Source organism: Cygnus atratus, chromosome 18 (genome assembly GCF_013377495.2).
Source record: "Cygnus atratus isolate AKBS03 ecotype Queensland, Australia chromosome 18, CAtr_DNAZoo_HiC_assembly, whole genome shotgun sequence".
NCBI classification, from domain to species: Eukaryota; Metazoa; Chordata; class Aves; order Anseriformes; family Anatidae; genus Cygnus; species Cygnus atratus.
The window spans coordinates 1,870,896-1,896,559 of record NC_066379.1 but is presented as its reverse complement, the minus strand read 5'-3'; the positions used below and the strand labels follow the sequence as shown (position 1 = coordinate 1,896,559).

The window sequence follows — 25,664 nt, the reverse complement described above, 5'->3', positions numbered from 1 at the left end:
AGATCTCCCTACAGCTCGCGATGGGATTTCATGGCAAAAGAGGTCCCCCGGGCACGACCCCCACCAGAGGTGCCCTCTGCAGAGGCCAGATGCATTTTGGTAGCTGTCCCATGGCACAGCATGGCACGGTGAGGCTGCACCCTCCCTTTTCCTTCCAGAAACCAGCCCCGTGTTGTAACCACTGCGCCCACGGGTGACTGATACTGCTGCCCACGCCTGCCACCCGCTGCCCTGCCAGGGCATGAAACCGTCCCTGCTCCCATTGCAGCGACTCTGGGGATCCATTGATGAGTTTTTGGGTGCCAAGGGTGCATTAATGTGCTCATCCACCCCTTTTCTGCTTGCCCCATAGTTCCTGGAGAGCCTTGGGCACCTTCCTGAGATTGGAGGGGTGCAGGACCAGGGATGGTTGTGCAGAGCCTCTCTGCCCCCAGGCAAGCAGATCCCTGCTTGTTGTCCAGGTTTCTCCTGAACCACGGTGGAGACTGCAGGTCCCCAGGGCATTCGGGTCCCTTGAAGCCAGGTTGGCCACCCCGTGGCCACCGCCTGGGCTGGGGAGTCTGGGAAGTATTGAGGTGGTGGCAGGAACCATCCAGCCTGCAAACAGGTTTTGGGAGGCTTTGGAGGGAAGATGCCTCTCAGCTCCTTGCCTGGGGGTCAGGTGAGGAAAGACAGCACTCCAGGATAAGGGACAGGACCACAGGAAACCTTCTCTCCGTGGGTTTCCAGCCCTCATGTGGCTAAGCTGTGACTCACAGATAAATGCAGGGGTCCCACCTGCCCCAAATCTGCAGCAGCTGATGCTGGAAACCTCCAGGCAGGCGTGAGGTGCCAGTGGCTCGAGTGCCTGCCCCGCTGTGAGCTTTTGGGGCTGCCCCCAGCCATGCTGGGGTTTGGATCAACAGCCAGCAATGCGGCTGGGGGGCAGCACCCCCTCCACCCCCTGTTCCAGCAGGGTTTGATCGCATTACACAAAGGCAAGCAGGCAGGACCGTACCGCCCATCCCTGCCTCCAACGCCTGACGCTGGCTCCTCACCCACTCCCTGGTGAAGATCAGGGCTTTAAAACCCGAACGAGTTCCTCCGCATTCACTCCCCGGGAGCTGCCCTGTCCCCGCTCCTGCTTTTACGTAACGTGCCCGCATGAAACGCGCGGCCACCACCTCCGTGTTTTATAGGCTTCCCGGTCCCCATCCCGGCTGCTGCTCGGCGCTGGGGACAGTGGTGCAGTGCATGGAGAAGACCCTGCCCAGGTGCCCTGCAGCAGGTAGGGGGGCTCCGGGGCACGGGGTGAGGGTCTCCTGTGGTTCTTTAGGGAGCATCAAGTCCCTAAATCAGAGCAGGAGTTGGGGCTTCCTCCCATTGAGCAGGGAGGGGATGGCTTCTTGTGTCTGCGTGGCCATCCCGGTGCTGGGCTTTGAGAGGGGCTGCCATGCCCACATCTCCTGCAGCTAGGAGGATGGCGAAAACTCCAGAAACATCTGTGAGGACACCCATGGGTGCACTCAGGCTTGCAAAAGGGGGTGCAGATTGTGTTGGGTCTGAAAACACTGGGGGGGGCTGGAGGGTTGCCTGCTTTATGGAGCTCCAGCTGCTGAACCACTCTAGGAGAAGGGAGCTGAGCATCCCTCCTTCACCTTTTCTCCCTCTCCCTCCCCTGACACCATGCTCCCTGCCCTCGGAAGCACATGGGTTTCCTTCAGACCCAGCCCATGCAGGGGGCTCAGGACCGTGGTGGCCCCGCACTCCCTGGTGCCCGAGGCCAGGGCAGGGGCCGGGTGAGGTGTCAGGGCCGAGCTGTGCCCTGCCCGCTCTGACTAACAGCAGACGCCGCTCCTGGGGCTTGCAGCCCGCACCGTGCTCCAGCGGTGGCCCGGCCACCGGGCTGGGACGTCCTTGGAGGGAGCCTGTTGTGGGGCACACTGCCTGCCCCCACACGCTCCCTCTTCACCCCCCTGCCCCACCTGCCCATCCTCCCAGCTCCTCCACGTCCCCTGGGGTGGGAGGATCTCCTTTCCTTGGCAGGTTTCTCTGTGGGATGGGTCTTCCCACCTCCCATGGCTCTGGAGCTGACAGCAGAGCACAGAGAGGCACTGGTGCCACACACCAAGCTTGCTTTGCCTGCAGCAGGGTGCCAGTGGGTGCAGCCCCTTCCAGGGGCTCGCACCTTTTCCCTTTTCCCATGGAGTTTTGCAGCTGGGGCTTGTTGCTCATGGTGGCTCCAGAGCTGAGGTCCTCCCATCATCCCTCTCCTGCACCAAGTTCCAAACAAGGGGGTTTAATGCCCCTGAAAATGCCCTGCCTCATGGGGACCGTGCCTCATTGCCACCCCCACATCTGTGAGAGGGCAAGGGCAAGAGAGCAGAGAGGAGGAGGAGAGATAGAGCATGCCAACCATCGCACCCCAGACCTTATTAACCTTATCAACCCCCTGCATCTTTCCTCACAGCTGGGAAGTGCCCGGGGCCCAGCAGGGATGTCGGAGACCTCGTCCAGCAAGGAGGCCCCCCCGGCCGAGTGTCCCGTCTGCTATGAGAAGTTCCAGCCTCTGGAGCACACGCACCGCAGGCTCAGCTGCGGGCACGTCTTCTGCCATGACTGCCTGGTGAAGTGCCTGCTCTCCGCCAAGCTGGACGGCCAGGTGCAGAGCAGCATCATCTGCCCCGTCTGCCGCTACGTGACTTTCCTCAGCAAGAAGAAGGCTCTTTGGCCGAGCAACCTGCTGACGCTGGAAATGCCCCTGTCACCTTCTTCCTTGTCCCAGCTGGCCAAACTGGAGCCCAGCAACACCTTGGTGGTGCCCAGCCACTTTGTGATGCCGGTGCAGAGCTTCGACCGGTGCCGCGGCACGAGGAGCAGCCCAGGGGACTCGCAGGGAGAGCTGGCACGGGAAGCCCACATCTTCGTGATCAGCAGCCACGGGATGCCGCTGGTGGACACGGACTGCTCCTCCCTGGGGAGGAGAAGCCTAGCCGAAACACGCAGCACGGTGTCCTCCAGCTCGGCCCTGGGCGTGAAGTGCTGTCAGTCGCCCATCGCCCTGGCCGTCCTCCTCATCCTGACCGTGGCCATGCTGGCGGCCGTGCTCCCTTGGCTGCTGCTGGTGAAGAGGGACTCATAGCAGGGGTGGGACCGGCTCGGCTGCTGCAGTGCTGCCTCTGATGCTGGGGCTGGCGCCTCCTGGAAAACCTCCCTGGAGGGAGCCCAGAAGCAGCTCCAGGGGAAGCTTTTCCATCTGGCCAGGGACTTCTGGGTGTTTTCGAAGATCTCTGGGTGCTCACATGCTGGATTTTTTTGCATTTTGGCTAAAACGTGGCTTCTCAAGCCCTGCTAGTGGGTTTCTCTGGCATTTTAGTGGCACAATGGGGCAGGAAGGGACCCAGCTCGCTGCCCACGCAGACCCAGCTGTGCCCTCCCTCAGCCCTGCTCTCAGGTCCCCAGGGTGGGGGCCATGTTCCTGCTGCCACCGTGTCCCTTCTGCCCTGGGCGTGCAGGGACAGGCAGCAGGGCAGGGGGCAAAGCCAGGTCTAGGCTGTGCCGTGGGCAGGTTTGGGAATCCCACCCTGCTCCCCATGGTGTGGGCATCCAGGATGTGCAGCTGAGATTTGGGAATTTCTGTGCCCTGTCTAAAGGAAGGGCGAGCGGGGGCTGCTGGTCACCCCCTGCCAGAGCTGCCAGCGGTGACGGGGACTTCCTCCTGCCACGCTCCCCCCGTGGCTGGGCACCCCAATGCTGCCTCTGCACCCTCACCACCACCTTTGTCCTCCTGACCCAGTGCCCAGCCCCGTGGGTGCTGCTGGCCTCACTCATTCTGGAATGCGCCCCAAGGACCTCAGTGCTTTCGGACTGCCTGACCCCTGTGGAGCAGGAGCAGGATGTCCCTCGCTGCCACCCGCAGGAGGTGGCAGCAGGCAGGAGGGTGGCACTTGGTCCCCGTGCTCCCTAAGTGAGATTCCCACTGCCTGGCTGGGCGTCAGGTGGCCAGAGTGCCACCGAGACAGCTTTGGGATCATCCAGGACATTTCAGGGGGACAAATAAAACCGACCTGGGGCTGGGAATGCTGCTTGATGGGAAAGGATCAAGGCAGCCCATGGCCCACCTCTGGGCAGAGCCAGGACATCACTCATCCACCCTCGTGCCTCAGTTTCTCCACCTGCGCACTGACCCCCGCACGAAGCACTGGGAGATCACCTGAGGAAAAAGTGCTTGAGACACCGCACCGGAATGGAAATCCTATTTCATAACAAATAATTACCTGACAATAACGCGCCCATGCCTCATCGTTTAATAATTACCCTCGTTATGACGCCATGTGTCAGGGGAATTACTGGAGGGTGCCAGGGAGCCACCCCCTTTATAGGGGCTGCCCAGAGGTGGGAAGGGGTGGAGGAGCCCACTTTTGGCTGCTGTTGCTGGAGTCTCGGGGATGCTTGGCAAGGGGGTGGCAAAGAGCCTCAGCAGCAGCTCTGGGGTGCAGAGGGACATCCTGAGATGCGTCAGGGTGAAAAAAAGGAAGAGGGGACCAAGAGGTGCAATCAGCAGGGACAGGCAGTGCCGTGGGCCTTGGCTGGGAGTCTGGGGGCATCCCTCCCCTTCGGGCAGGAGGTTGCCACAGGGTGGCACTGCTTGGCCAGGGATGGCTGCCGGGGCTGGCGTGGTGGCAGGATTAGCCCTGGGTGGTGGCACCCTGCACCTCCAGCCCCTGCCTTGGTGGGCGAGGGTCACGGAGCCCCCCCGGGAAGTCGTGCAGCAAGCACACCCAAGCGAACCAGGTACAACCCAGTTGTACCAGCAGCCACCGCAGCAGCCCAGAGGCCCCCACAGCTCGGGGCCAGCTGAGTGCCCCCAGCCCCACGTCCTCACCAGGGCCACCCCTGGGTGCCGGGGCCTGTCCTGGGGTCTGCGTGCATCTGGGAGGGTGATCCCAGCCCCTTCCTGTGCAGATGGAGAAGCTGCCAGCATCCTGTTTGCTCGTTATTCGTGCTGATGGCCGGAGCCAGACCTTCCTGAGCCCTGTCCGGCTGCAGGTCCCCAGGGGAGGTCTGGTTCTCCTCACACCAGACCCTCAGGCGCTGCGCAGCTTCACCCCCACCAAGGGCATCGCAGGGCTCTGAGTCCTTTTCCAGCTTGGCGCTGAGTCACTCAGGGCTTCGGCTCCTTGTGGTGACCTGAACATTTCAGGGACAGGGGCAGCTCGGGGCCATGCATCAGGTGGCTGTGTTCTCTGCAAATGTCCCGGCCCCCCCGCTCATCACCCGCCATGGGGACACTCGCGTAGTCCTGCCTTGCCCCTGCCATCTCCTCCAGCAGACACCAGCACCGGTCTGTGGGCGGTCAGTCACCCACTCGTGTCCAAATTCTCCGGGCAGCATCTCCTTGCAGAGTTACTGTCAGCCGCAGGCTCCTGCTACGCCACAGGTGCTTGCGATTCAGGCTGGGAGCTGCTGGAGATCCCTGGGGATGCCCTGGGGGCTCTGGCTCCATCCCAACCCCTTCCCCTTTCCCCTTTTCATTGCTGGAGGGGGCTGGGATGTCCCGTCCCTTGTCCCCTTGTGAAACTGGGGCCGTGTCCCCTGCCACAGCCCAGAGGCTGTGGTTTTCATGAGCAACCCCAAGCTGCCTAAGACAGGAGCCCATTAGGGCAATTATTTTCTAAGTGCATTTGGAAGGAAGCTAATGGCTCTCCTGCAGATAAGGAAGGCCAGCATGCATGCACACAAAATTAAAGGTCAGCTAACAAAAGGGCCAGAGGCATGTCCTCCAGGCAGCTCTGGAGGAGGGGACACATCCCTGGTGGGCAGGAGCTGTGTAGGACCGTGCGATGAGGATGAAGGGCTCATGCGATGCGGCAGGATGCCAGGAGCTCTGATGCTGGTCTGGGACTGCTCTGCAAGCATGTGGCAAGAAATAAAGCCCAGCTTGGGCTGGACTGGGGTAGAGTGTGGGCATTTGGGGCATTGGGAGAGTGTGTGTTCAAGTGTGTCCGTGTGTCCTCATGTCCAGCAGGCAGCTGGCTGTGCTCAACGTGCAGTTGGACGTGTTTCACTATTGGTGCATGGGTTTCCATCCATGTTTTCATGCCTTGTGTTTTATTTCAAGCAGGTGCCGATGTATGTGCGTGCCTCAGTAGAAGTTTCCAGAGACACCTGAACTGAAGTGAGTGTCCGGGCACCTTCCCCCCACCAGCCCTGGAGCTGTGGCACCAGCTGTCCCCAGGGAGGGACATCTGGCTGTGCGTGATGTGGAGCCTGCCCGTGCTTTTAAAGGAAATCAAAGTCCCCTCTTCACTGTCTTCCTCTGCACGGGTCAGCTTGGGGTGTCCCTTCCCTCCACACCCTGTGGTGCCCACAGCTTCACCTGCTCCAGCAGCGCACCTGCCCAGCCCAGTGGGGCTGGAGCTCTCCTACACCCTGGTCCTGGGCAGGGAGACGAGGGTGGAGGTGCCAGCAGACCCCAGGAGCTGGTGTGTCAGAGGCTTTTCCCCTTCTCTGTGGTAGGAGAGGTCCCCAGGCCACGTCCCTTCCTAGGAGACCTGCAGCTTGCCTGTGGGCTGGATGAGAACAGAGACATGGCCCCAAGTCGATGAGCAGCATCAGAAAGTCATTGCTCTTGGGGTGGCCGCCTGGCACTGATGGCATTCCTGGTGCCAGCCCTCAGCTTCCTCGCAGTGGGCACCAACTCCTGCCATGGGTGCATGGCCCTATCCATGCTGGGTACATCAAGGCACAACCCCAAAAGCTGCCTTTCCCAGTCACCCATGGCAATGGGGTGCACCAGGCTATGTGACCCTGAACCAGCAGCCAGCAGCCCCGCAGCAGGCAGGATGCTTTGGCGAGCACCGCCAGGTATCGCCACCACCCAGGCAGGCAGGCTGGCCTGGGGACCTGCCCTGGGCGCCAGCTGGCTAGGAAAGGGATGGGGATGTGTGCGCCAGCTCAGTGATTTGATAAGCATGGCCATCTGGAGCAGGCTCGGATCTCCTGCTGCAGGTTTTGGAAGCCTGTTGAGAAAGGACTCGGGCACAGCAGCTGTCTGCCCATACAGGTGCTCCTGAGGATGCTTCTGAGGATGTCTCTGAGGATGCTTCTCACATGGAGAAGCAGGGCGAACAGGTCCTTTCCAACAACACGTCCTCTGCCCTCCTGAAAGAAAACTCTCCTGCACTTCCATAACTCCCGAGGACCACCAGCACAGTCACCATGAGCACAAGGGCTTAATGCTCTCTTTTTAGGAGAGGGAACAAAAACCACGCCAGGGCTGATTGGTTTCTCCCAAGCAGGGAGGAGTGATCCACGGGCAGAGTGCTGCTCTGAACTAGAATAGCTGGGTGAGGAGTGCATGGTGAAGGATGGGTGTTAGGTGGGTGGTGGGGCTTCAGGTCAGTGTGACAATGGCACTAGCTGGAGGTTGGCACTAGATGGAGGTGGGCACTAGATGGATGCGTGCCTGTGCGGGGACAACAGGCTGTGGGGGGTGACCGGCAGAGTGGTGCTTGTCCACATTTCTCCGTGCTGTGTGGACAGCGGAGAAAGTGAGCATGAGGACGACACACAGGACTCTGTAAGGTGACCTGAGCCTTCCCACGATACTGTGGACCTCACGAACCCCCTTTAGGTTAGCTGGCACTGTGAGCTGTGCATACACCAGGACTGTGCTTGCAGCCCTGCCAGCTGGTGCGGGATGTCCACATGGAAAGGGTGGGTGGGAGTGCCAGGAGACCCCGGCCAGTGTTGCAAAGAGGCAGGGCCAGAACAGCCATCAGGCTGGCAGACAGTCCTGATGCAGTTAAGATGTTCTCCTGCACAATGTCCTGCCATTAGCTTTGCCATTCCTGACCCACCTTCCATCAGTGGCCCCATGGAGTCGTCTGACTGCAGGTGGATGTGGTGTGCAGCAGCCAGCGCAGCATGATGCTGGCTGCTCTGCAGGACCCGGGGTGCTGCTGGTCCCAGTGTCCCCCACGTCATCTCCTTCCCTTCCTCTGCCTAAAATTGCTGGCTTGGCAACCCGCCCTCAGTTTCCAGTGTGGACAGGACCCGAGGAAGATCCCTGGCAGCTCCGGTGTGTGTGATTTCCCAGGCTGGAGGACACGCGCTGCCCTTCGCATGCCAGCAGCTCAAGGTCTTTGCCTGGTGGCAGCAGGGCTGTGTGCTCTGGGTAATGGCTGCATAATGCATCAGCAGCAGGAGAAGGTGGCGCTTTCATGGCTCGGAGACGGGAGAGGTGGGAATTGCGCAGGGCCCAGGAGTGCTTACTGGCCAGACACGTCAGCAGGCTCCATTAGGAGCCAGCCTCTGAGAGCCCCAGCTGCATCAGCTGAAATCTCGGCATGAATAATTGAGAAGAAGGCTCCTCTGAGCTTCCTCTCCTCCCCTGCACCCAGCCCACGAAGGCTGGAGTGGGGCTGGCCTGGGTTGTCCAACTGGTGTGGGACACGGACATGGTGACACCGATCCAGATGGGTGTCCCCATGCCAGGGTCTCTCCAGCCAAGATCTCGGCTCCATGTCCAGCACACAGCAGCCACCTTTTCACATTGTCCACCTGTGCCAGCATATGGGGCATGGCCCCAGGCTGGGCTCCTTTTCTGGAGCCTTGCAGAAGAGTGGGGTTCTCCAGACCTAAAATGGGCCTGGGGGCCTGGCACAGTACCTGTGGGGCTCAGCTGGTGTCCCCCTGACACATAAATGCCCGTGGCTGCAGCAGCTCACCAGGACCAGATGCCCATGCCCCGCTGAAGGTCTGATTGCTTTTCTGTGACAGCCATTCACAGCCCTATTTTGTCAAAAACTTAGCAACTGGACACAAAAAGAACCAAAAACCTGAAACACCTTCAGATCCCAGGACAAGAAGGGGTGGGCGATGCTGAGGCGGGGTGTGCTTGGGGTGCTGCGGGTCTGGTGCTAGGCACCCAGCTCCCTCTGCACGGACAGATCCTGGAGCAAGCATGCAGAAGCCCTTACCCTGCTCTGGGCAGCTGGGTTCATCTGTCACCACATGCTGAGAAATGTGTATGTGTGACGGGAAGGTCTAATGTTAATTTAGTTGGCTCTAAGATGTGGAGCCTCCAGGAAAACTTGTCCTTATCTGCTCAGATCCATCAGGAGTTGGAGCTGCTGGGCATTGATACAGGGCAGGATTGCACGCAGCTGCTGGGAAATCAGGGATGTCCAGGGACCCTGGGGGAGACCATCCTTGGGCTGTTCCCAGCCAGGCCCCAGAGCTGCAGCGAGCCCCAGGGAAGCAGAGGGATGCCAGCCTTGCACAAGGGCTGCTCTCACCAGGAGATGCTCTTTAGCTTTATCCCAGCCCCTGGGCGAGATCCTCTGGCTGCTGGTCGCAGTCACTTCTCACCCATCTCGCTAATGACTGCAGAACTTTCAAACGAGCACCAATTAGCTTCTGGCCAGCACTCCTGGGCTGATCCATTTGGAACCCAGCCAGGGCTCAGGCAGGCATTAGTGGAGCTCAGCTCATTAGTGGAGGCTGGGAAAAGAAGTAGGGCTGGGCTGGGAGGGGTGGCAAGACCCAGGGGATGCTGTGCTGCTCCCTGGGCAGGATGGCACGTCCCTCCCATCCCAGGGACTCTGGAGGATGTAAGGGTGCATCTGTTTCTGCTGGCAGCTGCCTTTGCCCTTCCTGGTGAAAAACAAGCAGGATCATGCTTCCCGTCCTGTAAGTATGAACACAACCAGGCCTGAAGGGCTGCTGAGGGCTGTGTTGCCCCAGCAGGTGGCTCCAGGATGAGGTTCTGCCTCTGCCTGAGGGGGGACGAGAGATCTGGGCTCAGCCCAGCCATGCGCTTTTCTCTGGCTCCTGGTGAGCATGTGAATGTTGCTGGACATTAGGAAAAGCACACACTTTTCTTCTGCCCTGAACCTGAGGGGAGGTCTGGAGCGCTCAGCTGAAGCCAAGAGCCTCATCTGGAGGCTCTTTAACAGCTCAGCCCTTGTCAGCTGCTCGAAGGGATGTCGTGTGTCCAGAAGGGCAGGAAGATGGGACAGGCAGCGGCACCTTTTGTGGCTGCACGTGCCACATGCCCTGAGCGTGACCGATACCAGCAGCCAACTGCAGCAGCCCTGGGTGGGGACAGAAGCGAGCCTGCGAGTCGCAAGGCGGTGCCCAGCGCCAGGAGCTCAGCGAGATGGCATGAGGGTGATGATGGCACAAGGGTGATGATGGCACGAGGGCAATGTCAGCACCGGGCTGGCATGCGGAGGGAGGAGGCACTGCTCTGCCTGCTGCTTTCCACCCCGTCCACCACCCTGCGCACCTCCACACTGGGCAGCTGCAGCAGTCAGGGGGCTGGGGGGGGCTTAAATCCCAGTTCGGAACCTGTGGTTGTGTGGGGAGGGGCAGGGCTCACTGCAGGGGGCTGTGCGGTGGGGGAGACCTAGCTCCTCCAGGACACCCAAACCCTGTCGCTACCTGTCTGCGCGGTGCCTGCGGGTCCTGGTCCTCGCCCCGGGTCTCCTTCCCACAGTCCATTCTGCTGCCCTGCCTCTGAGCAGAGCTGGCTCTGCCCACGGGTGAAGCACAAATTTAACCAAATTGCTGCCTAGGGGCTGGCTCCTTGCTCGATCGGCCACGGGTGGACATCAGCTTCAGGCTGGTGGGATGTCCGGGAAGGTCGGCTCCTGCCCCGGGCAGAAGGCACTCGCTCAGAGCTGGTGTCCCAGCGGTACTGCCTGGGGTCATTGCCTGTGATCTCCTGACAACGGCTGATTCTGAAACGTCTTGGCCCCTGGAGTCACAGGGATTTGTAAGAATCACAGGAGCCCTCTTAACGTGAGTTTATATTTGAAGGAAAAAGGATGTTCCACCCCCCCCCCCCACCCCCCCATGACTGCAAATGCAGAAAAACCAGCAGTGACTATTTTTATAATGTACTTCCTCCTTTTTTTTTTTTTTTTTTTTTTTCAATAAAAAATCTTACTTGCACAGGAGGGGGTCTCCCCATATTGCCTGAAAAGGATTAATGCTGCTGCTGTTTGCTACTGACGTTCTGTCTCTATCCGGCATATTCTACACATTTTCCAGCTCTCACTCTCCCCTGTGTAACAGCCGCCTGTGGGCAGAGTAACCACAGCCAGAAGTTCCCCCTTTACCCCACCACCTACTGTCAGTAAACAAAAGGCTTTGAAAAGGAAGGCAGCAACTTTAATGAAAAAGTCCCAGCCAGGTGACACCAAAACCCTTCCTCCAGGCCAGAGCAGAGCAGACCACTGCAGAACACCCTGCGCAGGCTCTGGTCCATTTCGTCTCCCCAGGACACAGCCTCACACCCTGCTCGATGTGGCTGGTGCCACCCCTTGGTATGGGGATGCTCTGGGCCACGTTCTGGGGTGATAGGAGGTGGTGCCAGTTCCACATGGGGCAGGATCAGGCCCCCAGCATGCCTGAGTTTCCAATGTCAGTTATGTGGATGCTTTGAGGCTGTGGTGTGCAGCACATCCATGGACTTGAGCAGGAGCCTTCCTGCCCAGGGAGGGCAGACGGGATGGTTCAGTGGCTGCAGGGCCACCAGTTGCTGAGATGCCATCCCTGACATCAGGCTCATGAGCCCCGGGAACTGGGGGCAGAGAAGAGCTGCTGGGTTCTCCCCGACCACGAATTCCCATGATGACAACTTGCCCATGAGCCCCACTGCAACTGCTGTTGGCCCAAGGAGGTAAGTAATAAGGCTGACATGGACAGCAAGGGCCTGATACTACCCGTAAAGCATTATTTCGTCCAACCTGCTTTCTAGGCGGTGGTGACGGTGGGCATCCCCCCCTCAACCCTCCTGTGGAGGCTCGAGTGTCCTGTTCCCTGTGTGCTCTCCCTGGGAGCTCTCTAACTGGGCAAGAAATAGCTGATGGAGCTGGGCTGAGTGCAAGCAGCATGTGTGCAAATGGCACCTCCGTCACCCACGGGAGTCTGTGGAGGTCTTTCTGAAATGGTGGGGAACATCTCTCCTGCAGCACATTGGTGCAGCTCTGCTCTGAGCCTCTGACAGATGAGCCCCAAGTGCCAGCGCTGCCCTGTCCACCGGTGTCCAGAGGGAAGGGCTGACGGGAGCACCAAACTTCACCTCGAAGGGGAAGTCACAATGGAATAAAGCTTGGTAATGTCTTAAATGACTGAAACCAGATGTCCGTAACGGAAAGTGCTGAACAACCCATTGATGGGTGTTACGAGTGCTTCCATCCTGCACAAAGTCTCTGTGGACTGCATCAGGAACACAGGAGGAAGGAGACACGGATCTTTTGGTTCCCTCCCACCCGAGAGCTGTGCTTTGAGTCAGCAGGGAGCTTGTTTCGGTGTTGAGCCACCACCAGTTTGACAGCTGAAGCACTAAATCCTTTCCTACCTCTGTAGCTCCAGTAGATCTTTAAACAGAGACCTTCTGAGCATTTCAGTAAGTGCCGCTTAGAAAGTGCCTGAGATCTTGCTGAGATTAGCTGAAATGTACCTTAGACCTCCACCCAGCCACCTGCTGGATTTTGTTTAGGAAATCCTCTGTCCTGCTGAATTTTGTCATCTCCCTCTCCCAGTGGGTGCACCCATGTACAGACGAGGTCCCCAAGCACATCGGACCCGCACCTCAGGCCAGCCCCCCAGCAGTGAGCCCTGCTGAGCTTGTCCTTCACATCCACACAGAGAGCTTGGCAGACCTGGTCCTGCCTGCCGGCCGGATCCTGCCAATCCACACCTGGCCCCTGCCAGGACAACTTGCAGCCGTTCTGCTGCCGCCAGGTTGCTCCTGTTGGGCTCTGGCCGTGGGTCGGAGTGAGCATGGTGTGCTCAGGGGGGATGTGAAGGCACCGTGCGGGGTGGCTGCTCTTCTCATGCCCAGGGTGGTAGCGATGCACCCGGCAGATCCGTATAGTGCATCTCTGTGTATTTTCAGTGGCAGGTTTGCAATAGAAGACCATGTCTAAGGGTGGGGCGACAGAGTCCTAGTTTGGTGCTACTCCTCTCCATCTGCTTGCTCCTATTCCTCATATTCTGTTCATCTTCTGTTCCTTGTAACAGATAACAAAAAGAGATGTGAATACTTTAAAAAAGCCTGCTGATACCTAAGAAATTCAAGATCTATCCAGGTAGGACATGTAAAATCAAAATTCTGGGTCTCAAGGGACCATTGACCACCAGCCCTGTCAGCTGTACCAGAAGTACCAGCAGACTTCTGCCTGGGTGACAACCAGGATGTCCCTGGGCTCACAAGGGCAGCCAAGCCAGCTTTACCTGGGCACTGTGATACTCAGGACCAGCCTGGGTAAGGGTACAAATAGGACCGTTAATATTTGGTCACAAAAGGAGTTTTTCTTGTGGAGGATCTGGACAAACCATCACAACCATGACATCAGAGGGGTTGATGTGCCCCCCCACTGCCACCAAGGTGCAGAGGAGGGAAATGCAAGGCTGTGATACAGGGGGCCAAGCCTACTGGGAGCATGCACAAGCCATGGTTGAGGACTCCTAACATGCACTTGTGTAACATTTTGGGGTTAAACCAGCAGGCAGGAAGAGCTGGAGGCTGCTCGTTTTGGTGAGGAGCAGTCCACATCAGGGGGGTGACCGTGGGAGCGCAGGAGGAGGGCTGCTGGTCCCCAGTGCCCTGCACACATGGGCACCAAGCCCCAGGTTGCGACCCCCCCCCCCCCCCCCCCCCCACCGAGCAAACTGCGAGAACAAAACCACAAAAACCCCGAGGCTGGGAGATAAGCTCTTGGGTCAATAGGGCCCTGGGCCCGGGCCAGCTCTCCCGGTGCTGCACAGAACGGAGCCTCCAAGGGACAGGGATGTGGAGATGCTTCCATCTTGCCTCCTCCTCTTGGTGAGGCCGGCCCAGCTGCAGACCTGGGAGGGGCTGACTATGCCAGCCAGCGTGCTCTGGGGACAGGGGAAGAGGGGTGTCCCTGTGTCCCTGGGGTGGAAAGGAACATCAGAGATGGGTGCTAGGGCATGCAGGCTCTTGGGTGTCCACCATGGGAGAGGATGGGACAAGGAAGGTACCAAAGGTGGGAGAAAGCCCTTGGTGCCCTGCTGTGGGCACACGCCACGAGAGGCAGGATTTCCTGCTGGTAGCTGTGCCTGGCTGATTGCTGCTGCCCAGAGGTGGGAGCCCCGAAGGCACCAAGCCCTGGCTGTGCCCGCACCCCTCCAGAGGCTGCCCAGAGGAGAAGGGCACTGGAGGCACCTCGCACACCCACAGGCGTGGGGACACGCTCGTGATTTGTGCCCCAGCTAGGGAATGGTGCCCACCCTGCCCAGAGCCACGTACACTGGCGAGCATCAGAGAGCAGACAAATTGCAGAGGGGAAAATGGACCAGCAGGTCACACCCCATGGGGACCACCGCCTCCCAGGGGTCTTCACGAGCCTGGCAGTAGGTAGGGGGGACAGGTGGTGACGGGGACCTTGCACCCATTTCCACGGGGTGTTGTTCCCAGGCAACGTGCCGAGACCTGCACCCAACAAGGGACAGACATTGAATGGTGACAAAGCCTCGGCCAGGCTTTGCGGCTGGATCGAACAGGCTTAGCATTCGCAATTAAAAATCCCAGAGCAAATAAAGGAGGGTGTTGTTAACCGCTGCCCTTCCTCATGTATAGCTGCAGTATCCAACTAATGCTTGTTACAGGCTCTTATCTGGAGGCGCATCAAGGAAATGTTTGAAGGAGGTAGTCCCAATGGCACCTGGGTGGAAAAGCACCTGGAGACCTGGTGGTGGAGGGTAAAACCGAGGTGCTGGCCAGGGCACCCCATCAAGTGAAACACCGTGAGTCAGGCTGCAGCTTCCCCACCGTGAGGAGTGCAGAAAACGTCCGGGCTGCCTCTTGCAGTCACTGCCCTCGGGATGAGAAATGCGGAAAAATCAGTAAATAAAAACTTTTCTCGCTAACTGTGAGAGGCTTTATCTATATAAAATCATGTGAGCAAATATCTCCCAGGAGGCTGATGGCTGGGCATCTCATCATCTGGCAATCTTCCTCCTGCACTGTGTTCGGTCTGTGTGTGCCTGGGGCGCTGCCCTGGCTGAGATGCCAGGGCCGAAGGGAGGTGAGTCCGGTCCCAGCGCATGTGCAGTGGGGGCATCGCCCTTATCTCTGCCTCCTCTTTGTCTCACACACTGCTATAGAACCTTTAGGTCCTTGGGGTGAGGTTGGCTCCGGGGTGTCCTGCTGTCATCATTGTGTGGCATACAGCTCCGAGCACTGCGGGACTGCTACTAATTAATTCAAGCTAATTGGCTTGCTGGTGAGGAGGAACATCCCCTTGGGACACCAGGAAAGAGGCAGGACACCGTCTGCGGCGGTGCTCACTCGACACACGGACGTTTCCACCTCCGTTGGGTTCTGCAGTGAAGTTATTGCTCGCAGGTGAGGCCAGAACCGAAGCCTTTGCAGCAGCTCCCGGCCAACCTGGAGGTTTCTACGTCACCTCCATGGGGCTGATCTTCAGCATGGGCCCAGCGCCGCACCGCCTGATCTTTGTGCCCACTGGAGCACAAAGTCTGGGGCAGCCTGATGTTACGAGAGCGTAATCTCAAAGCCAGTGCTCAAACATGGCACTTTGTACCCAGTTTCCGTGTGTTCAGCATTTGTCACCAGGCTGTGTGTCGTACCAGTGCTGTGGTGACATGACCTTCCCTTGGCTTTTCCCCATTGCCTTACTGGGAATGCATCCCCTGCTGGGGGAGCCTTGGGCAGCCCTGGAGCTCTTGGCAGTGTCACACGGGCGTGCGGAGCTGAGCTCGGCCCCGGAACCATCCGGGCTTGCTCCTGCCCTTGTTTGCTCGCTCATGCTCCATTCGCACAGAGGTCTCAGTGTGCGACAGGCTGAGTCTGCATCATTCTCAGTGACTTTCTCTATTTGCCCAGGCTGCAATTATCTCTGTGAGGCTGCTGGCATTGCCTGTCCCTCGGCCACTAAGAGCTGTAACGAGACAGCTGTGGCTCTCCAGGACCCGCAGCTCACAGCATCGTCTGTGACCAATGAAGAATGGAGCAAATAAACCCCGGGTACAAACCCCACTCCTGGTTTCCACCCAAGCCACCTTCCCCAGACTCATTTGCACAGGCTCCTCACATCAGACCCATGCTCCTGCCCATCATTAATCCACCCCAGAGCATTTTACATGTAATGTTGCTCCTGAAGCATGGCTATCACCGACAGGTCTGGCTGCCCTGCCAAGACCTCGGCGCTCCCCACGGCTAGCGAAGCATCCCTGTGTGTGCCGAGCTGCAGGTACCTTTCCCCTGGGGGTCTGTCTGGGTGGGCGATGCTGCAGGGAACAGAAGACCCTTCCCTTTGGCCTTTTGGGATGCTCTTCACCAGGTGAATGATGCATTGGAGCTTCCCGGCAGGTCAGGATGCTCTCCCAAGTGCGAGTTTCCATTTTGGCTTTGCTGGCGCCGCGAGTCAGTTAAATCCCAGCTCCCTAAAGGGGACCTCGATGTTGAATGTGTACCAGAAGACCCAGAAGACGAGGCTGAAGGCGAGCAGCAGCGACCCCATGTAGATTAAGAAGTCCCAGTAGCTTAGAGGAGCAAAAATCCCCACCAGGAGGAGGATCAGGCCGACCACGTCGCACAGCAGGGCCAGCAGCAGGATGGCAGCGCAGTGCCCGGCCAGCCCGCGGAGGGCCATGGTGCAGCCCCCAGCGCCGGCAGCATCCCGCGGTCCCTCCCCGCAGCCCGGCGCTGCCAGGAGGAAGTACAAATGTCACAACACACCTTGCAGAACAATCGGGAGGGAGCGCACGACACGGCTTTAACCGTTTCGTGGCCCTGCCGTCGCTGCTTTCGCTTCTCCCGGAGCAGATCTCAGCGCTTCCCTCGCTTTTTGGGGAAACTGAAGCAGCGGGGCTTTGTCCGGAGCGTCAGAAATACACCTCCCTTGCAACACCTCCAGAAAGCAGGTCTTGCTGGAAAGCCAGAAATCAAGCAACCTGTGTCATCGCCCATCCCCAGAGTGAGAACTGTCCGGGCAGTGACGTGTCGCTGCATCAGGCAGGACTTCCCAGAGCTCCTGGCTTGTCTCGGAGCAGCTGGTGTTGCTTGGTGCGATCCCGGACTGATGCTCCCTGCTCCCCCTTTGCCGTGTAGCACTGGGCACATCCTTCTCCCCTGTCCATGCCGGCTTGGTAAGCAGGGAGAGGCTGGGGGTGGCGCAGGCTCCTGGGAGCCCTTGGCTCTGGGAAGAAAAGCCCAAGGCATGACCACTGCGGGAGGCAGCCGCCCGCCCATCTCTCGGCCACCCTGAGGCTGCAAGGCTGGCGTCAGGGACAGGCTGATGGCCGGAGGGACAGGGACACCACCTGCCTGGCCCCAGAGCTGTGCAAACCAGAGCATGAGCTGCTCTGCCTGCTCCGGGAGGTATTTTATTTATTTATTTATCTATTTTTTCCTCCTCATCTCAGAACAATGAGGGCTTTTGAATATGCAAATAAATAACTGCTCTCTTCTTTGTGCATTGTCCCCCTCCAGGGCCTGGGGGAGAATCTGCTCCTTGCCAGCCCTGGATCAGTCACCCAAGGGCTGGCAGGAGGTGCTGGGGCACAGCTGCTTTCAGGACCTGAGCACCCCGTTTTCAGGAACCAGATACATTTCCTGTGGTCTTCTAGTGGGCTACTGTGATAATGGAGATGGACAGGGGATGGAAGAGAGGTTTTGCAGCCAGGTTCAGCTGCATTTTGATGAACCTGCTGGAAGTTTAGCACTGGCCCTAGTCACAGTTTTTCAGTGAGAGCCCTGTCACTCTCTTCACCCTCTGGAGGGAGGGACCTGCTCATTGTCCTCCCTTCTCTCCCACAGATGTATCCATGTATCCAGTTCCAATTTCTATTTTTTTTTCCTTTTCTTCCCCTCCCCTCCCCCCCCAAGTCTTTACCTTTTTTTTGCTGAATTTCAGAGAGCTCTCCCATTAAACAGGCAGTTTCATGCCTTGAGACTTTTCTGTCCCTTCTAGCCTGCCTTTCTCCAGCCTCCCAACAGACATCAGCCACAGGGGACAGGGCATCACCCCAGGAGTCCCCTCAGACCAGCGACGTCCTCAAGAGCAAGCAGCTCAGTGAAGACGGATCTGATGCAAGGAGCTCGCATCAGCCCTGGCCTGTCCAGCCCTGCGCTACAAAAGGCTGGTGCCACCTTGATCTCATCAGGTCAGACCAAGAAGTCTTCTCCTCTTTCATGCCTTGGGTATGAAAAAAAAGTCCAAGAAAACTCGTGGAGGTCATTGCAAGCCTGAAACAGGAACTGCTGACCCCACTCCAAGGGTGGAATGCCTCTGGCGCCTCCGATCCCTCCGGAGGAGATGCTGCGTGGTGGAGTGGCCTGTCCCATGCCTCCAGAGTTCCCCCAGGTTTGCTCTGAGGCCTGGGCAGCATTTACCACTCAGTCAAGGCTTCCTTCAGGCCCTAAAGCCGCAGGTGGCGGGCTGGTTTCAGCCCTCGGAGGAGGAGAAGGAGGAGGTGCGCTCAGAGCTGGCCGGGGCTCACGCACCCAAATGTCTCAGCGTGGGGAGGTGCGGGGGGGGTGGAGGCTGCTGATGGGAGATTTCAGCAGTGCCAGCTCTCCCCTCTCTGTTTTCCTCCTGGCTGTGATAAGCCAAACATTGCACAGCACATTGGGGGATACCAAAGGTCCAGCTTGGATTTGCTCTGCGGGAGGAAGGGTTTTTATCTGGGTGCATTTCAGTGGTGCTGAACTATGCCAAGCAGTGTGTGACAGCAGCGATTTGCCCATGATAGCACTCAAGGAAATGCGACACACTAAATAAAGTCACTCCCCTGGGCTGGGAAGGAGCCCAAAGGTTTCCAGAAGTTCATTCACCTCCAATTAACAGCTCAGAAAACTGCACGAGCTGCATTTTGTTCCCAAGGCATTAAATAAAAAAATAAAAAACAGACAGCGCTGCCTACCTCTTCTGCCTTTTTCTAGCCCAGTTCTGCTGTAGCTGGAAAGATGATGTTGGAGGAAAACGCTTGCTCCCGGAGCTGGCCCAAAACAGGTTTGCAGAAGTACACGGCAGGAGCGAACCAGTTCTTCAAAGGGAGCAGTGAGCACAGCTTCCCCTGGTTACACACTTGTCGGGCGCAGCGGGAATTTGAGCAGGTGAATGGAAGTGCTCTGACAAAATCTTTGCCTAACAGGTGTCAGTCAATATTTGTTTAACTACAGCACGGGGACACAAATCCTTAAAAATGGGCACGGAGGGGCTGCTTTCCTCCAGGCCAGCCCCCGTGACATATTCAGCAGGCGAGAGCTGGCTCAGACCTGGACGCTCAGACCCGGTTGAAGGGACAGCTCGCCGACTGCTCCTCCGGGACCCAACGCAAGCAGAGATGGAATTAACTTCGCTGCCTTATCCCAAACCCAAGCACTGTGCAAACCTTGGTGTCAGCAATGGGCGCAGCAGCCAAAGGTGGGACTCTCGGGGGCTGTCTGGGCATGGGCGCAGACCAGACCCAGCGTTCTACACCCTCAAGCCCTACGGGGGAAAATCCACAGAAGAACCAGAAAGGGTCTGGGGCCCCCTCCCACCAAGTATGGGGACAATCAAGCTCCCACCTCCCACCTGTGCTGTGAGCACCAGGCAAAGCCAGGGAAGGCTGGTGGCACCGGCACAGGGAGGGGCTGCAGCTCTTCCCAGCGTGGAGTTAAACTGGGAGCCTTCAGGGCCCATCTCTGCTCCAGTGCCTCGGTCCCTCAAGCCAGGATGCCTCCGAGTCTTCGCACATCTGAGCAAGGTAGGGAACCTGCAAACTCAGCCCCGTCTGACCATCCTGGGAGCACGGCTGAGCTGATTGTAGATTGCAGCCCTCCTGTCCATCCCACCCTTTAAATCCCCAGCTCAGTGCTGTCAGCATGCAAGATCTAAGCCTGCACGTCCCTGCACATCCCCATCTCCCTCCCTGTTTTATGCCTTTGCCAGGGACAGCCTTGGGTGCCTGACCATCACCGTTTCTGCCTGCACCCAGCAGGGACTTTCTGAGCTGGTCTCAGCTCTGCAAACAGTTTGCCCTTCCCACACTTGTGCTCAGCTTTACACTTATTCAGGACAAAGGAAATGAAAGCACTTTCTAATAAAACAATTCTTTCCACCCAGAGAAGACAGGCAGCAGGGTAGGCAGGAGCCAAACCCGGCTGAGACCTCCAAGGGCTTTGCCCAGAACCAGCACCATGGGCTAATCCTGTGTAGGATTAAGAAGGGCAGAGGAGGGGAAAGCTTGGGCATGAGCCAGGCCATCTCCATGGCAGGGAGGGCAGAGCTGTGTCCCAGCCGATGCTGAAGAGCTGCACCATGGCCCCTGCAGCACCCACGCTGCCATCCCATAGCCCTGACCCGCACTGACCCAGGGTCTCCCCAAGCAGCACATCCTGGTTTCTTCAGGAAACACTTTGATATTGACACCCCCACCCCCAGCAGCTTCCATCCTTTGTCACAGGTAGGTCCCTGGAGGATGACACCACATCTGCCAGCTGTAGAAACGCCCCAAGGATTTGGCTTTAACCCATACAGAGCCCACAGAGATCGGCATCACCAGGGCATCACCACCTGGCCCCCGGGACGAGGCATGGGCAGAGGAGCCGAATTGCTCGGTCTCTGCTGCCCTGCTCCGCCAGGACCTCCCCAGGCAAGGTGCCTTGGTGTGGCGTGGACCGGCACGGCTCGGACCGGCATGGCCCCAACTGTCACAGGCACCTTATGGAGTGGCACGGCACGGCACTGCATTGACCGACAAGAACCAGCACGGCATCGCACGGCACAGCACAGGCAGGGACTTGACTTGGCACAGACCAGCCCCAGCCCCAGACCCCAGCCCTCAGCCCCAGCACACACGGCTGGGGGGGCACTTCCAGGCCCTGCTCGTCGGTGCCTGGAGCCCCTGGCCTGGTGGTGGGGTGGCTGCCCTGTGGTGCTGGCTGCAACCTGCTACCCCGGCTGAGTTAAAGAAATTTAAAAAAAAAAAAAAAGGAAAAAAGAAAAAACAGCACTGCTTCTGTTGCTGCAACACGCAGAGGCTGTGGGTAACTCGCAGCCCGATGTGGCTGCAGGGCTTGAAAACCCTTGGTCACGGCTGCACCAGGCCGATGACCGGATTTATTGCCTCCGTCTGCATCAGCCTCCGCCTGCGTCAGCCTCCCCTTGCATCAGCCTTTGCTGGCATCAGCCTCCCCCCGCCTCAGCCTCCCCCCGCCTCAGCCTCCCCTCACCTCCCTCCGCAGGCCAAAGGGGCGCAGCCAGGCCGGGCTGGCTCGCATCCACCTCTCGCAGCACGCGAGTCCGAGCTGGTGCGACAGTTGCCGTGCTCCAAGTGCCAAGATTTGGGATTTTTTGCCAGGGGGAGTTTTCTGGGAGGTTGGAGCTCGCCCAGCAGGATGCTGCCTGCACTCTGGGCTGTGAGGAAGCGGTAGGAACACCTCGGGGTGCCCATGGAGGCCGGTAGCACATTGAGGCATCAGCCGGCCCAGCTGGGCAGGGGCTGAGGGCTTGGAGGTGCAGGAGAACCATTTCCTCCTTGACCCGCTCGGCAGACACAATAAATTTTGCTGTGGATTTCCTGTTCATTTTATAGAACAGGGGAAGCAGATTGCATCAAATCTAGCTATAGTGAGAGATGGGCATAATTGCATTTGTGGCTAACCTGATATTTCCTTTAAAACATGGTGGGGCTTTTTGGTCTGATCCAAAGCATCCCGGCAGGATTCAAACAGGCTTCAGTGGGGGTGGAGAGGAATAGTGGGGAGCAGTGAGACCCACTTTGTGGGAGCATGGGAACGACCCAAAGGAGCAAACTGCCCTGTGGTCAGATCCAGGGTCCTTCCAGCCTGGTGCTGTCTCCAGCAGTGTCAGGAGATGTTATTTGGAGATGGCCATGATGCTAGAGGGCACATCCCTTTGTATTTACTGTCTTGTGGGATCTGCTGTCCATAACCCTGCTTTGAACCCGCAGACACCTCCTGGTTCCGCAGCCTCCCATGCATGGCAGCGGGACATGGAAGTTCTCTGGTCCCGCAGCACAGAGGCAGGATTTCACTTTGTGGAAGCCCTGTGGGGTTTGGCTGGGCCACAGCAGGGTGACACAGCATTGTGTGTCAGCTCCTAACAAAACCCTTGAGAGCAGCCTCCAACCTTGCCCGCATCTCCTTCTCCTGAAGTCGCTCCCACCCAGCCTCTCTCAGCTAAAGATGACCGTGCATTTCCCAGGGCTGGGAGCAGTCTGCATTGTGTGCACAAACGCAAAATCCACCCAGCCTCCCAGGAGCAATAAGGCATTTATACTTCATGCAGCAAAGAGGAGAGCTGGACTTCCGTCTGCATCTTGAGCTTCGAGTTGTTAATTTAGCTCTCCCTTCAATTAATGTTTTGTCCCTTTACCCCAGTGACCCCCTACAGATCTGGGTAGCAACTGCTAGGACACACAGGACGAATGCCCCCTCCTCAGGAGCTTTGCTGATCCCCGGGCTGTTGCCTTCATCCTCACCTGGGCAGGCTCCGTCCTCTTGCTGGCTCCTTCCCGTGCCACCCAGACTCCCCCCTCACACCTCACGAGAGGTGTCCGCAAAGCAAACCCATAGACCTGAGACCCTCACCCAGGGCACGTGGCCAGCACCGAGCAAACCTGCAGCTCCAGTCCCCTCATCCTCCCCCTTCTGTCCCAGCCTGGTGGCCCCCCAAGGCCACAGGATCCCCCATCACACAGCTGATACCGCAGCCTTTCCTCTGCAGCGTCAGCTATGAAACACCACACGTGAGACCACAGCAGCAAGGTGAAAGTCCCTTGGGATATTTTGCTTTAATTAAATTGAATATTCACGTTATAAATGGCCGGCTTGCAATCCCATTACATTTGTGATCTCAGTGACTTCTTATCCTATTAACACTTCACTGACTTACTCCTTGGTTGTGAGACATGGAGGACAGGACCCCCTGCTCCATCTTCCTGCGCTGTTTGGTGCTTCGAGTCCTCCTTTCACATCCCTACGGGCAGCGAGCCTGGCCAAGCAGCCTCTGGCTGCCCAGCAGAGCTGTTTGCAGCTGAGGCCATCCCAGGTGCCTCCTCCAGCCTGGGCAGCGCCCAGCACCAGACCTGCAGGCTGCAGCCAGACGGGGAATGGGGATGTCCCTCGGGTTGCTCTGTGATTTCTTCCTTGCAAGCCCTGCCATTTGTCTCCTTTTCCAACTGCTGCTAATCCTCGAGCAGCAGCTTGAGATGAGCTGCTTCTGCCCACTGCAGCTGAATCAATAGAGATTTCAGCCTCATGCCAAGCCAGGGCTGAAAACAATAGCAGCACACCGCTCAGTGGGATGAATGGCTGAAGAATGAACTGAGGTTTGCTGGGTCCAGTGCCAGACCACGCACCTCCAACACCCCATTCACAACCTGGCACCAGCCGGCCGGGGATGGACACATCTGCACTGCCCAGGAAATGCAGCCTGGGGCGAAAGGACATGTGTTCCTCGAGTACCCGTCACCCAGCTGTGCCAGCAGCCAGCTGCCTCCGCACTGTCCCTTTGCAGGCCTTGGGGCTCTCCAGGCACTGGCCCACCTGGATCACATCCTGGAGGGAGCCCAACCTCTCAGCTCAATCAGGTCACTTGAATGCTTTGGGCCCTGCGTGCCCCAGGCTATATTTGCAGGCAGAAATGCTGAAGTGGCACTGTTTTAAGGGAGTTCAGCCAGAGGTGGCCAGGAGGTTAAATAATTCTGCATGGGGAGTCAGATCTGGGCCCTGAGCACAGTCCCCACAGCTCCAGCTTCATGGTCCCTGACTGCACCAAACACATCTCCCTTTTATCTGACCGTCTGGGCTCCTGACGGCCTACAGCAGCAGGATCTGTTATCCTCCCCCCTTTTGCTGGGTGTCTTGATGTTATCCAGAGCTCCCAGCATCACTGGCTATCGCCTCTGCCCTGCTGCAACTCTGCCGGATGCAACATCTGAGATGATGGAAAGTTGTTCAGGCTGCCTTGATACCCACCATCCTAATTCATTGCAAAATATTGTAGAGTTTGCTGTACCTCTTTTCCACACTGTCCTCCTCAAACTTCATTGCCAGGAATCTCCCACTGCTTTAACGGGCCTGATCCATGGGAGAGGGTGGGAACACTCTGTGGAGGCGGATCGTGGCATCAGCTGAACTTTGCTCCCCAGATTAGAGGACTTGGAGGGATTGTGACAGCCCATGGCTTCAGCATGTCGCACATCCTGAAAGTCCAAACCGATCTGAAGAAGCGGGCAAAACAGGAGGAGCAGAGCATGTTCGCTCTATCAGTGCTAAACAGTGGTCTGGAGCAAACTCTGTCTTGGCTCTAAGCTGCTGGGAGGTGGAGACAAACCTGGAGAAGGGTCTCTGTTTGCATGCCCCATTCATGGGACTCTTCTCTAGCATTCTCTGGGAGCTGTTGGTGGAAGTGTGGCACAGAGTTAGAGAAACCTACGGGTTTACACAAGCTTCTTCTCATTAGCAGTTATTGGAGATTATCAGACCCTGGCTATCTGCCAAATACATTGCAAATTCTCTCAGAGCACCCCTGCTGGCTTTTCTGCCTCCCATGGCATTGGAAGAGCAACCTGGCTGCCTCAGCTTTACGGTGGAGATGCAGACTGTAAAGAGGACCTCGGTGGGGTCTCCTCTGCTGTGTTTCTCTTCTGCTTCTGGTCAGCACCAAGCCGTGTCCTGCCCACCCCTGGGGGTGCTGAGTCCTCACCCCACCACGGGAGTCAGGGCACCCGAGCCTTAGCTTGCTGAGCTGGGGGCCTGGCCAGAGGTGCAGACCTGATGGGGGCTGCTGCGGGATCCAGGATGGATCAGCTCTTTGGAAAAAGCAGACTCCTGTCCAGAGTTAGGAGCTGGTTGATGTTGTGGACCCATTTATGTCAACCCAGGTTTTGCTGTCCAGAAAGAGACCAGTTCTTCAGACTGAGAATTAGCACTTCAAACTTCTCTCTTAAGGCCTGCTGAAAATATGAAATTAAAGCAAAAACCATGCAGAAAGGATTGTTGCTTTCCTTGGTGAATTGCCTCAGAGCACACATTTATTAAGGCAGAAATACAAAGTGATGGAGACAAAGAACTTGCTTGCTTGCTTGTAGTCCAGTTCTGGGCTCATGGAAGGGCCAAGGCTCAGTTTTTGGGTGGCTCTGGCAGAGAACATCAGCGCGACTGGAGAGAAGCTTCAAAACAACTTAGGCCCTGCAGGCCTGGGGGAACAGCCTTGCTTAAACACCTTCTGCCAAGGGGAGCTAAAAAATTCTGCTTGTGGTGCTGCTCCTCACCTTGACCCTGTAGAGGAATAAATACTTGTGAACACCACACCCCGAGCCAGAAGTGAGCTCTAGTTACAGCCGTGTCTTGGCCAGCTGTCATAATAGAGCCACAGGTGGGAACTGCAGGCCATGGACGTCACATCTGCTCTGCTCTGGTGACGTGCATTGTCCATTCTGGTGGCCTCCTCTGATACAAAGCGGTGTGGCAGCGCGTTGTCCCGCTGTCCCTCTCCTTGGCTCTGTGTGGGCGGCCATGGGCCCGCCATTGTGTAGGTGCGGAGTGCAGACTGCAGGCAGCAGCGCTCACACCAGGCTTCGCTCCCGCGGCGGGGCTGGCTGGTTCCTCTCCACCCAGGCGCCCTGCCGGAGCAGCTGGGCACCGGCCATGCTCCGAGGAGCGC

The 25,664-nt window shown here is 58.0% G+C and overlaps 1 protein-coding gene across 1 annotated transcript; it reads left to right on the top strand.

Annotated features, from left to right (window-relative positions):
* RNF222 (ring finger protein 222) lies at positions 1 to 3,121 on the top strand. The gene is made up of 3 exons (XM_035561926.1): positions 1 to 128; positions 1,179 to 1,267; positions 2,450 to 3,121. Exon 3 carries the CDS (start codon positions 2,477 to 2,479, stop codon positions 3,119 to 3,121), a length of 645 nt encoding a protein of 214 aa, XP_035417819.1. The 5' UTR covers positions 1 to 128; positions 1,179 to 1,267; positions 2,450 to 2,476.
* Positions 3,122 to 25,664: the final 22,543 nt, after the last annotated feature.

What these genes read in the sequence shown, in the direction of transcription:
- RNF222 (XM_035561926.1), top strand. Translation starts at nt 2,477, where the DNA reads ATGTCGGAGACCTCGTCCAGCAAGGAGGCCCCCCCGGCCGAGTGTCCC.